This window comes from Papilio polytes, unplaced genomic scaffold, assembly GCF_000836215.1.
Source record: "Papilio polytes unplaced genomic scaffold, Ppol_1.0 DF824146.1, whole genome shotgun sequence".
Classification (NCBI taxonomy): domain Eukaryota; kingdom Metazoa; phylum Arthropoda; class Insecta; order Lepidoptera; family Papilionidae; genus Papilio; species Papilio polytes.
In genome coordinates, this window is record NW_013525058.1 from 2,957,140 (window position 1) to 2,970,537 (window position 13,398).

At 35.7% G+C, this 13,398-nt stretch overlaps 2 protein-coding genes and 1 non-coding gene across 3 annotated transcripts in view; 2 read left to right on the top strand and 1 right to left on the bottom strand.

The window, feature by feature from the left end:
- LOC106111734 (ATP-binding cassette sub-family A member 5-like) overlaps positions 1-7,297 on the top strand; it is an 11,928-nt gene extending 4,631 nt beyond the window's left edge. Inside the window, exons 2-13 of the mRNA XM_013293878.1 lie at positions 207-439; positions 859-965; positions 1,609-1,779; positions 2,733-2,888; positions 3,342-3,558; positions 3,880-4,059; positions 4,179-4,342; positions 4,656-4,766; positions 5,603-5,726; positions 6,563-6,723; positions 6,904-7,077; positions 7,196-7,297. Of these exons, the coding sequence (XP_013149332.1) occupies positions 207-439; positions 859-965; positions 1,609-1,779; positions 2,733-2,888; positions 3,342-3,558; positions 3,880-4,059; positions 4,179-4,342; positions 4,656-4,766; positions 5,603-5,726; positions 6,563-6,723; positions 6,904-7,077; positions 7,196-7,297 (1,900 nt within the window). The remainder of the gene's footprint in view (positions 1-206; positions 440-858; positions 966-1,608; positions 1,780-2,732; positions 2,889-3,341; positions 3,559-3,879; positions 4,060-4,178; positions 4,343-4,655; positions 4,767-5,602; positions 5,727-6,562; positions 6,724-6,903; positions 7,078-7,195) is intronic.
- Positions 2,016-2,088, bottom strand: Trnaf-gaa. The gene has a single exon. It is a non-coding gene; the product is annotated as a tRNA-Phe (tRNA).
- A 225-nt stretch (positions 7,298-7,522) lies between the features above and the next one.
- On the top strand, positions 7,523-10,696 carry LOC106111735. Its single transcript, XM_013293879.1, has 9 exons — positions 7,523-7,653; positions 8,100-8,355; positions 8,643-8,731; positions 8,822-8,937; positions 9,428-9,526; positions 9,674-9,759; positions 10,106-10,181; positions 10,473-10,577; positions 10,676-10,696. Exons 1-9 carry the CDS (start codon positions 7,569-7,571, stop codon positions 10,694-10,696), a joined length of 933 nt encoding a protein of 310 aa, XP_013149333.1. The 5' UTR covers positions 7,523-7,568.
- Positions 10,697-13,398: the final 2,702 nt, after the last annotated feature.

Consider the following 13,398-nt stretch of genomic DNA (forward strand, 5'->3'; position numbering starts at 1 on the left):
TTTTGTTTTTGGTGTATTTTGTTTTGTTTTTAGTGCATTTTGTTTTGTTTTTCGTGTATTTTGTTTGGAAGTCGGTTTTGTTTTTTTATAGTGTATTTTGTTTGGAAGTCGGTTTTGTTTTTTTGTGTAACGCTGTATATATTTTTGGATGACAATAAAAAGGTTTTTATTTTTTTTTATTTAATCAGTATATGTGTTCTTTTCAGAAGACGATGGCAGATTCTGTTGATAGAAACGTTGTTTGCAGGCGTATTTTTCGTAACATCAGTGTTTATAGCGAAGCCGGTGTTTCTAACACCGATCACAGATGCCCCGGGAGCGGCACTGACCGGCAACGCTATTTTATCTGCGCTCCAGAAACGAACTATTGTAGGATACGCACCCAATACAAACCCCTATGATAAAGTAATGAAAAGAGCTGCTGATCTATTGAGAATTAGTAAGTGTAATTAAGGTTACAAACATGCTTTTAATTTAAGTAAAACACGCAACGATATGTGGTTCTGAATTAGTTAGACTGGTGAATTCCTGTAGCTCACAGATGATAGGCGTAGTTAGAAATATTCGGCATTTTAAATGAGTGAGATGTCCAACGGTATATTTAAGTCCTCGCCCTTTTCTTGTGCACCTTTTCAAGAAAATATAATATGCATTAATGCAACTGAGATTATTTAATAACAGAGCTCGACCGCGCGGTATTTTAAAAAGAAGTATCTTCTTCCGCATTCAGCTACCTTCTCGTATAAGTCCCTTCAAAATCAGGCCAGCAGTTTCTGGTATTAACCAAAAAAAGTGGGACCTACGAAATGTGGTTTTCATGGACACTCTACTATAATTAATATTAATGTAATTTTCCAGAAATACTGGAGGGGAGGTCTGAAAGTGATCTCAACAATTTATTGTATAACAAATCGCAAGGATCGCCGCTAAATAATTCTGTAATATGGGTGATATGGAAGACGAGTGTTAGTATAACTATTGTTTTTTAAATACATAACAAGTTATAATAAAGTAATTAGTTATATCTGTTATTCATAATGTGTTAATAGTCTTATTAATATTACAAATGTGAAAGTTTAGATGGATGGATGTTTGTTAGAGTTTGTAGCCTAACAGGATGAACGGATGACGATGAAATTTATCATAGATGTAGAGGATAGTCTGGAAGAACACGTAGGCTACTCTATTTTTTTTTAATTCCACGCGGACAGAGTCGCAGGCAAAACCAAGTAAGTCAATAATAAAAACTAAAACAACATTAAGAGTGATACACTAGTATAATAGTAGTGAGTACAATAAAATGTCGATTGATTTTAAGAGCGTGACCTGAAACTAAACTATCGCACAACTGCTTAGTTTAGCTTTGATTCCTATGACTTTATATGGAGGTGCGCTACGAGATTTTTAGTTGTCCAACTAAACAGTTGAATGTGCTGCGAAACAACCGACAATCGCACAACAGTTGTTCGAAAGTGGAAAGGAAACGCTCTAAATCTCTGATTCATATAAATTGCCTCATGAAAGCAATACTTAGCAGACTCCATTTTCATATATTTCCAACAAGATATTCTCATTAAAACACTGAATTCGATTACATTTTGTTCAAAGGATTATGATATTTGGAAGTTCAGTATAAAGAGCTCCGAACTGGCGCGTCTGGAGATCCAAGAAACCAAGCTGTCGCCGGAACAGCATCTCAGCACCGGCTTCCTCAGCGTCCAGCTCGCTGTCAGCCAGGCCATAGTCGAACACGTCTCTAAGACAACGCCCAAATTTGAAGTGAGTTACGACCCTTTTCGGTAGATCCACGTTATAACTAGGTAGAGCTTTGTTAAAAATGACAAAATCGAGTACTCTCAATATATGGTTATATTTCTTACTAGATTGTTTTCTATAACAAAAAAATATCGTAGTTAATTTTAAACGTGATAAATTATGTATAAATGTGAATTGTTATAGTACTGTGGTATTGTGATTTTGAAATTTTATCTGTAAAAAATCACAAAAAGTTTTTCTGCCGAAACCCGGGATTGAACCGGGGACCTTTAGATCTTCAGTCTAACGCTCTCCCAACTGAGCTATTTCGGCTGTAGATACGTATAACCAAAATTATGGTTGCATATAGTTATTTTTTTTTTAAATTTTAGGGTTTTTTAAATCATTGACTATTATAATTTAAAATAACCAAATGTTACCAATACATGATCTTCTTTAACGATTAGTATTAATAATTTTAATTAAATTCAAGTATAATGAAATACTAAATTTATTGGGAAGAATTTATAAATGGGCGTATTTGAAGTGTTAATAAACTAAGTTTTTTTGTTTGAAATGTATCAAACCTTCAATTCGCATAGTGACCACAAATGACCTTGCGTGTACGGCACCGAGCGTTCTAGCTTGTCAACAAGAAATTGCATCATCAATACCCGGATATATCAAGATGATATTACAAAAAATTACATTGAGTTATTAATAACTAAATGTATAAATATTTATTATTTTGCACGAGCTCTGATATAAAATAAATCAATAATACATCTTTAGTTACAGCGCCATCTATCAACAATGATTGAAATTTTTTCAATCGAAATTTATCCAGGAAGGATTGTGGCCACAGATAATACAATACTAAATTTTTGATGTCCCGCTTTACATTCTTTTCTTCCATTAAAACTATTCTTTCTTTGACTCTTTTATTTTAATCACTTACGTTATATGTTTTTTTATAGCTGAGCCTGGTGGCGATGCCGGTATCGCCGCTGATGCTGCAGCCGGCAGTAAAACGCGCTCTGGCGGGTATCCTGCTCTGCTTCACAGTCGCTCTACTGCCGCCTGTGCTCGAGATCGAAGCACTTGTCGTTACTGAGTCCGCCTCTCAGCTAAAGGTGAGTTGTTTAAATATGAAACATAAAGATTTAAATAGCTTTTTAAGAATACATTGAGTTATTTAACATTTTGACTATCATTAGTAGGTTTACCTTTTTTATTTCTTTATTCTTGTAAAAGCGCCATCTATGTTAAAAGATCGGAAATTGTTAGAAATTTAATAATTTTTTCTTTCTTCATTGGTAAATTATTCTATACATCTTAGTACAGTACAGACTTTTGCATTTATATTTAACTAGCATTCGCCCGCGACACCATCCGCGTGGATTTAACAAAAGATAACCAAAGGTGTATATAGCTTTCAGACTATTCTTTACATTTACCTTAAATTTCATTGGGATTCTTTCAGCAGTTTAGGCTACAAACTCTAACATCCATACATACAATACATACTTTTGCATTTATAATAAGATTGATTGGAATAAGATTTATAAAGTTTTTAATGTTTCTAGAGGGCGCTACGTATACGTGATGTGTCGTTCTCCTCCATCTATGTGGGATGGCTGATGTACGCGTATCTGACGGCGGTGCCCATCTGCCTGCTGGCTAGCATTACCCTCATCCTCATCTTCCGTTGGATACATCTCCTCTTTGCCTTCATCATAGTGCTCGCCTACAAGACCGTGCTGATCATGCTAGCTCTTATAATGGCCATGTTTCATAATAGAGGTATGATTTTGGGCTATTACAACTAAAAGGAAGACACTTTGTTTTAGTATCCTGTATATGACAAAATATGTAAACTTTAAAAAGAAAATATGTAATTTAAATTTAAATTTCATGCTCAACAATTAATTGTTTTGAAATGTGACCTAATAATCTAATGTAAAAAAAAATAATATTTACAGGCAAAAGAATCGAGCAGGTTAAAACCTAAGCAAAACAACACAAATAATGTAACTGAAAATTCGAAAAGCCATATCAGAATATTTTTCTTAAAGAGCGACATCTACTGCCCAAATGATATATGCATCATTTATTTTTTTACAGCGTGGATAGCTTGTACATGGACATTGCTGTTTACACTGATGCAGACGTTCATATCGGAACTGCTCGTGCATCACAAATTCGATATAGAGAACAAAGCGCTGACATTCGTGCTGCAAGTCATCCTGCCCCCACTGGGACTTGTGCACGCATTTAACGAATTTGCTCTGCTTCAAACTGGCCGTAAGTTTTTGAACTGCTTTTGATTAGTTGTTTATTGTTTTGAAATTATAGATGGCGCTGTTATTAATTTGCATTTTTATTTTTAAGAAATTTCCTAAATGAAATATTTTTATTTATAGGAGAATTCGATAACGTAGTTTCACTGGTTTATCCTATTTTATCTTGGTTATTGATGATTGCATTTTATTTTTTCTTATTGATGATGTTGCAAAGAACTATTAGCTTCGAAAAAGCAATAGGTGGTCAAGTACCTTGGAAAACTGTTATATTTAAGAAAAGTGCGGTAAGATGTATTTTAATTATTGAAATAATAGCTTTCGCCCGCGTCTCGGTCCGCGTGGAATAAAATAAATTGAAAGTGAGCAGCCTGTGTGTTCTTCCAGACTAGCCTCTACACCTATATCAAATTTCATCAAAATCAGTTCAGCTGTTTAGGTAATAAACTCGTAGGTATAACTCGTGGGTAGTAAACTCTAACAAACATCCATTCATCCATCCATCCATCTAAACTTTCACATTTATAATATTAGTATGATGAACATCTGTAAACGCACGTATTTTACACATGAAAATATGATAATTTGCATGTTTTTCAGGACATGAACAAATTGCATCGTATCGAATCATTGACTGGAACTGAAAGAGACAACCTTCAAGCTGTCGACGAACTTGTCGCTAAAGCCATCAGTTTCAGAAATGTATCTAAGGTACAAATATTCTTTAATACTGTTACAATACAATAGCAACTGACCTAAAGCAAAAATTCAATTAAAATCTATACTAATATAATAAAGCGTAAATACACACTTTGTTGTCTAAGATGTCACCAATTATAGCATATTTTCGAATAACTCTTTTTTTTAATAAAAAGCCCTACTCTTATGTCACGCTTTAGGCTATATATTTTTACGTTTAAACTTAGGGGTAAATATTTTGGATAAAGACCCTAATGTGGGAAAGAGACCATAAGTTGTTGCCAACATCAAGGAAGCAAGGTTTCCATGGTTTGATATCATGTCATGTTATTTTGACATTTGCAATTGATAATTTGACAAATGTGAACAGTAAAATGATTTTTTTATTAATATTCGAATAGAGTCGCATGGGAATAACTAGTTATAATTAAATCCTGTACAATCTCTAATATTCATAAGGGTCATTCATCAACTCAAGAGACTAAAAAAATGTAAAATAGATACAAAATCTTTACGATTATTGGTCGTACAATTTTTATGGTAGTTTCCTTTTCTTAGACTACCCTAGATCATCGGCGACGACTTGTACAGTTTTATTTCTAGACTAGTTATGATACGCTTCTTTGTCCGCTTGATATTAGGAGAATAACAAAAAATATAGCCTGTGTTACTTAATGAAAACCTAGCTTTTTTATGGTGAAAGAATTGAAATCGGCCCAGTAGTTTATAAGTTCTTTAAATATATACAAAAATACAAATCTCTCCTCTTTATAATATTAGTATTTACAAAGATAGTTGAGGACATCATCATATTTGTTTCTGTACAGTACTAACATATATTATTGCAGAGCATGATGGGATCCGTAGTTCTAAACAATGTGACATTTGACGTGTACCGCGGCGAGTTCACTATGATCATTGCTGATCGCAATCAATACAAGACAATAGCCACTCTCGCTGATCTTTTTACAGGTAAATAAATGTCAGAATTTTCCTAAAACATGCACACAATATACGGAATACATTTTTTTATATTATAAGGTGGTAAACGACCGAGCGGCCACCTGAATTCGCCGAGAAAGTGAAGCGATCGCTGCCCATGTACATCCGCAATTGCAAATACGTTGCCTACCCTTATCAACGGAGAAGGAGACGCACATAAAGAGTATATTTACCCTTCCTAGAAGTCTCTACCATAAATACCTTTCCCTTCCCATTTTTTTCGTATAAGAAAATGATGGAAAAGGGACTATAATTAGGCCTCCGGCACCACACGAAACACGAAATTGCTTCCACTTCTGTCTTCTGTGTGGGCGTGGTACTACTGGGGGCGAGCCGGCTCATTCGTGCGAAGATGTTAAAGCGGGTTCTACCACTGTTGAAATTATGTTGTATTGGGTATAATCTATTCCTGCATCACGGTGCCAAGCGAAAGTGATCCCGTGGTCACTAATAATGGCCAGGAAGAATCCCACATAACTCTCGTGCCTGCCCTGAGGCACGGAGTATGCATAAAACATTCCCTTCTGGATAAAAGGGTGTAATCTATTCGTTAGTATTGTTAAGAAGAAAATTAATACCGCGCTGTAGAAGTGGCGCAACACTAGTTTATTGGCATAAACGTCACATCTCTAACTGACAGCTGTCATTAGAAGGATTGGAATATTCGCCCGCATTCACGACGAGATCTCTAGTGGAGTATTTAAATTAATATCACTAGTAACAATTACATTAATTGTTTAAAAGAGCTAAATTTTTATTATACAAAACTAATTTGTAGGACTTGATTCCGGTGTACTTGTCTGCAGGTCTAACATTCGCGGATAAGGGTACGATCAACGTGCTGGGGCAAGAGCTGCGTCCAGGCAGTAACTTTATGAACGTGCCCTACATGACGGGCTTCTGTCATCGCAATCACTTCCTCATACACGATCTCACTGTTGAGGAACATCTCATCTTATTTCTAGAGGTTTCTTACATAATATTGATATATTAATTACGACAATTTACTTTAATACTGTAGATAAAGTTGACAACTTTTATCTTTACATATTCGAGACGTTTTCGTCTACGGCGCTTATCCAGAAAATTGATTGTATCGAGTTTTGCCATAGAGATATTGATTACAAAGCTCTTTGTTCTTCTTTAGATTTGTCTCTGGCACGAAACAAATGAAAACATAATTGAATATAGTCAAGTACGCATCCGACAGCTGCTAAAGGAAGGTGATTTGGAAGATGTTAAGGACAAACAGATTAAATATTTGGATGTTTACTACCAAGCGCAGTTGTGTTGGGCGATAGCATTGCTTTTGGAGCCGAGGGTGGGTTTAGTATATTCTAGAATTCCACGTAACAAGTCAATTGCAGTGTTTTAATAAATTATGTCTGTTGCTATATGTATTTCGTACTGAAATAAATTGAATGTTTTGTGCGTTACAGATTATTATAATCGACAATTTTTCAATGAAGCCTGCCTATGACAAAATAATCAAAGATAAAATAATGGTAAGTTGTCAATTAATGCAGTTATTAAATAACTAGCTGTCGCCCGCAACTCCGTTTGCGCGGAATTAAAAAACACAAAATTGAATAGCCTATGTCTTCTTCCAGACTATTCTTTACATCTATACCAAATTTTATCGGAATCCGTTCAGCCGTTTAGGCTACAAACTTGTAACAAACATTCATCCATTCATCTAAACTTTCACATTTATGATATTAGTATGATTAGTAAAATATTTAGTGAATTGTTGTTATTCAGCGTTACAAGAAATACATCACAATCTTGAAGTTTTCGTTCGCAAGTATTAAAATGGAGTTCGCGGATAGAGTGTTCTTGTTTCACGACAAAACTCTCATTTTCGGCGGCACGCCTGCTTACATGTTCTTTAAATACGGTACTATTTCTATTACTCTTTCTTTCGCTATAATACGTAATGTCCAAAAAATCATTCCATAAATAGCAATGATAAACGAATCCTTGTTAATATACTCCATGTTTGGAAGCATTTCTGTCATTTGTTCTTGATTCCTAACCATCTGTTTGTAAACATAATGTTCATGGGCATCACCACTCGATGACTTAGATTAAACCTGGGGATGGTAATCTACCCCACACAATGCCAGGAGGGAACGGATGGGTTTAGTGAGGTATGCCCCCCACCATGGAGGGAGAGTCCCACATAACTCTCATGTCTGCCCAGAGGCACGGAGTATGCGTAACGCATTCCCCTTCGGCAAAAAAAAAATGGGGATGGTAATCTATCTTTAATACGTTTATGCATTGCCTTGACCACCATTTTCATTTATGTTTTGAACTGGACATTGTTCTATACCTGGACAGGTCGTGAATACCGTTTACGACTGGCGTTTGATGCGGGCTTGTTGGAGAATGACGCAATGGCCGAGATACTGCGCAGGGCCCAAGGCGCGGGCGCGAGAGTGCGCGCCAACTTGGGCACCATGCTCATACTGATGGTACCAGCTTTCCCCACCGCTACTGTCGCTGCCTTCATCAAAGAGCTGACAATAAACACCAAGGAGTATGGTATCACCTCCATACACATAAGCGTACCCGACTCACAAGAAGTTTGTCAAAGGTAAGTTCCCGTACAATATGTAAGCTTTTATAACCATACTAACTTTTGCGCGCGACTTAGTCTGCATGATATAAATAAACAGTCCCGCTGTCATACATCTATATCCGTTTTAGACAAACGTACTTACAATCATCCATCCAAACATTCACTACATTTATTAACTAGTATAAATTACCTTTAGTAGAGAACTGTCAGCGATATAAGATTCCAGTTTAAATGGAAGGATGTTTGTTATAGCTTCAGAACCACTTAATGTATATTGACGACATTTAAAAACGTTGTTTTAGGGCCATCAATGAATCAAAATCACGTTTACCATTGTACGAAACAATCCCACCGCTGAATTTATCGAGTAGCGCCTTGGTACAAATATCTGGTACACTTTTAATTATTATTATAATGTATCTGTATTTTCCCTATATAAGAGGTGCAAAAATCAGTAAATTTAAACCATTTAATTTTCCAGAGCATCCGTTGTGGAAGCGAAAGACATCGGGTTGCTGTGGTGAATCACAAATAAAAGCGTTTGGAAGGAAATATTACGCATTTTATGCTTATTACAAAATCTACTTTATCGTAATGGTAATAAATTGACTGGATATCCTTTAAAAATGACAAATCTCGACACAAAGGCAGTAGTAACTAGTTACCACTAGTTACTACTAGTTAGAGGAATCGGTACTATGCCGGAGTAGCGGCGCAACACTAGATCATTGGCATATACGTCCCATCACTATGACATCTGTCAATGTCAGTCTGAAGTATTTAGGACAAGCGAGCAATTTTGGCGGGCATCGGTATATTGGGTATCGAAGTAGCTTTACGTTGTTACGATTATATTTTAGTCTAAAACTAGTTTATATTATGCTCTAGTCTTCGATCTACGAGTATGTGAATGGACCCTAACTCTGCCACTCATATCTTAAGTATAGCATAGTAATAGACTTATTTAGTTTAGTAAAGTTTTACCCAGCTGTGTTGCCAGTCGCGCTAGTGTAGAAGTGGCCTAAAGTCTAAATACTCAAGCTACTTTTAAGTTATATGAAATGAATCCTCCGATTTATAACGACAGATGACGTCATCCGCCCTGGCCGGCATTGCTATCGGCCTGATACAATCGGATTTACTCGTTCATTTAGAGATCGACGCAAGCAAATCTTTACACGGCGAAGTAAGTACTTTTGTTATACATAACGATAATACGTATGTCTATGTTAAGCGACATGCAAAAGTCAACTATAATGTGTCGAAATACTTTTACTTAATACTCAATTATAATATCGCTACTTGACTTGTAAAAAAATGTTTGTTTTTATAGCTTTTGAACGTTGAATCGAGAAAACAGAACACAACATTGGTACTTCTTCTAGATAATTCAACTGACGCTACTTCTGTCGCAAACAAGTAGGTACAATTTAATTATAACATTAATATTTTATTTGACAAAAAGATTAATTTGACAAAAAATTCATTGCTGTTTACAAACTCTGATTGGATTGGCCACACAGAACGGAGCGAAAAGCAGATTTTTATCGAAAATAAAATTGAGCCTTATGCAATTGGTGCAAGGTTTAATTTTACTTTACCACGTTTTTTACGCTCGTCCTTGATAAAAGGCATGCAACAATGAACCTTACTACAATAAAATAAAGCTCAATTTTGTTTGCGTTGAAAATCTGCTCTACTCTACAAGCCGGTATATGTGACCTTATCCCGTTGTACACCCTCATTTTAGTACGGTTTTTTTCAGCTACATCCTTTCAGACACATATTCCACAGACGCTGAAATTGATTTCGTTGAATATACAGCTTTGGCAGAAAAAGAGGTAGTACTCACAAAGTCATATATATACTAATAATCTATATATATACTAATATTATAAAGAGAAAACATTTGTATTTATGGATTTTTGTATTTATTGAAATAACTCCAAAACTACTGGGCAAATTTCAAAAATTTTTTAACCGTTAGAAAACACCGTTATCGAGTAATAGGCAATTTTGAAATCTCACGTGATAGAAGTCGCAAGCAATAGCTTAAACAAATAGTATAGTTAAGTAAAATGAATTATGAAGTAGATAAAAAACTAAAAAATGTATATATTGTCTTTTCTTAGAGCCTGACGGAGTACCTCGTTACCCGCGCGATCGACTCACCTCAACACTACGTCACGCTGTATGCCTACGGCATCGGGATATACGATAAAAATAACACCATGAAGGTATGAATGTATTTATTTCGTCTTCCTTTTTAGCATAAAGAATGAAAGAAGATCCGAGTATCAGATAGTTACCAATTAAATGCAAAATTGTCAATCAGTGTTTAAAACCTGGTGCTTGATTTGGTACAGCGAGAATATTTGTACTTACTCTTTCTTTATCTAAGTTAAAACACTCCAATATAGTATTTGTTTCTCAGGGTGACATAAGAAGGGACTCTTCTATATTATTTTTACTATTTAATTCATAGATACGCGTTCTGCATAGTCCTCCTCACCAAGACTCTTGGACGGCGCCGAGGTCCCTAGCCCGCACTTTCATGGCACTCTTACGTCACTACACCGGCAAAAAAGACGCAACCATACAAGTCACCGATGACCCGTTAGGCTTGGATCTCGCAAGGGTAGGATTGGGAAATTGGAAAAATATTATACATGCTTTTCTTCCTTACATATTATACATTATTTTCTTTATTTTTCCCTTAATCTATGTTTAATTTACAACTCGTTACAGTTTATGGTTAAGCTATTACTTGACAAGTTGCAGCTGACGATATGAGAAATCTCAAAAATTAAATGATCCCTAGGATATGTTGTCATTTTTGTTACTGATTTTTTTTTTATCTAAAATAATTGATCGTTTAAACAGTGGTTGACATATGCTGGGCATGGTCCACTTCTGGAGCAGTTCTTGCTCGCTCTTACCATCTTACACATCACTTACATACCTTCGAAGGAGCATGGATTGATTCGACATATGCAGGTAATGATAAAAGATTACGTAATAATGGACTTTATTATAAAATTGATATACGAGTAGAGAAAGTTTGAGAGTACCCCTAATGGTAGAGAAGGTAAGGAGTAAAAGGTTAGCATAGTATGGGCATGTTATGATGGGGGATGAAGTGCATGTAACAAGGGGAACGTTAGTTCTGAGTGTGGTACACTGGTAGAGGTAAACCTAGAAAGAGATGGATGGATTGCATGAAAGGTGACATGATCAAAAAAGGGAGTGATGACTGAGATGACGTCTGATAGAGTTATGTGGAGGACAAAAAACTTTTCGTGCCGACCCTACGGGAGTAGGAAGATTATGATATAGAGTGTAATCTCTTGGAATCATAACTAATATTTAAGACAGTAAAACATGTATACAGAGACCGCCAATTTGACGACTTATACTAAGTACCAAGCAACCGTAGGTATTATAAAGTTACAGTTAAATCTTTGTCTAAATGACAATGGAATTCGGCAACAGATAAGCTTAATTGGTTAATTTAAAGTGCTCATTACACTACCGTTTTATTCGCCAGTGCCACGCTATGAACTTCTCACCGGTACGATACTGGTTCACGATGTTTGTATGCGACTTGGTCTTGTACACCATCCTCGTCTGCTTTCTAACGGCACTGGCTATCGCAGTAGTTTACTTCGTTACGCCGCCCACATACTTTCATTTCGATGATTTAGGTAAGTAATGTATACGTACAATTTAGCGTTTAGATAATCTCGATCGCTGGCATTCCACAACCGTGCTGTTTTCGCGGAACTTTCTGCCCCGCACATGCGTTATGGAACAGTCTGTCCTCGGCGGTATTCTCAAACCAATACGACTTAGGTTCCTTCAAGAAGCCAGCCTATCATTTCCTCAAAGGCCGGCAACGCACCTGTAGTTTCTCTGGTGTTGTGGATGCCCATGGGCGTCATTGACCACCTTGGTGTTTACGCCGCTCGTTTGCCCCCTTTTATTATAAAAAAAAATCTAAAAGAAAATTTTATAAGCACTCCTTAAGCTAATGTAATTTTAATCTTAACTTCTAAACCATAACGTTTATAATTATATTTGCACCTCAAGGATTTGGACAATGTTTTCAATGGTAATCAATCTTCAACATTTAAAGAGTTAGTAAGAAATAGTGCTCCTTGTTCTTTGCTTTGACGCTCTGTTTCATTTCAAAGATATAAAAAATAGGTTATTAATATTATAATTTCAGCCATACTCCCACTATTAATAATAGTGTATGGAATGGGAAGCATACCGCAAGCCTACCTTTTCAGCTTGGGCCCCCAAGCCGCACTCAACTCTATGGTTTTTATAATTGTCAACGTTATGTTAGGTTAGTCAATTTATACGTGTAATTAATGTTATGAAATAAAATGGATACTACATAAATACTGCCACGCAAAAATAGTTTAAAAAGATTTGACATTATTTTCTTCATTGGTATTGGGACATAATGAAGTTAAACGTAGATATTAAAAATGATTTTAATACGCCTGATAATATATTACATAAGAACGATGTAGCCAATTCTAAAATATGGCCACAATATCTATACCAATATTATAAAAAGAGAAAAAATCTGTATTTTTGTATGCATTGGGATAACTCAAAAACTACTGGGCCGATTTCAAAAATTCTTTCACCGTTCAAAAGCAATGTTATCAGTGAGTAACATTGTCTATATTCGAAGTCTCTATATACGAAGTCGAGAGCAACAGCTAGTATTGTATAATTTAGACTTAAAAGCCATTGTATGTGCTAACAGGAGAAACCGCCGTCATAACTAATATTCAATATGGCGACGCGTGGAGTTACATTTTACAATTCTCAAGCTTTTCGCCTCAATTCAATTTGGCGCATGCATATGCTAAGATAAAAGAAAATTTCCTTTACAATATGGAGTGCGGGATATTTAAATCGAAAAACCTTTGCACGAAAGGAACTTTGCACAAGTGTTGCGGTAAATATCAAATTTTATATTTTCATGAATAAACATCATAATGTTTTATTATCTTTTGTTTTTCGAAAAATGAACAGCGA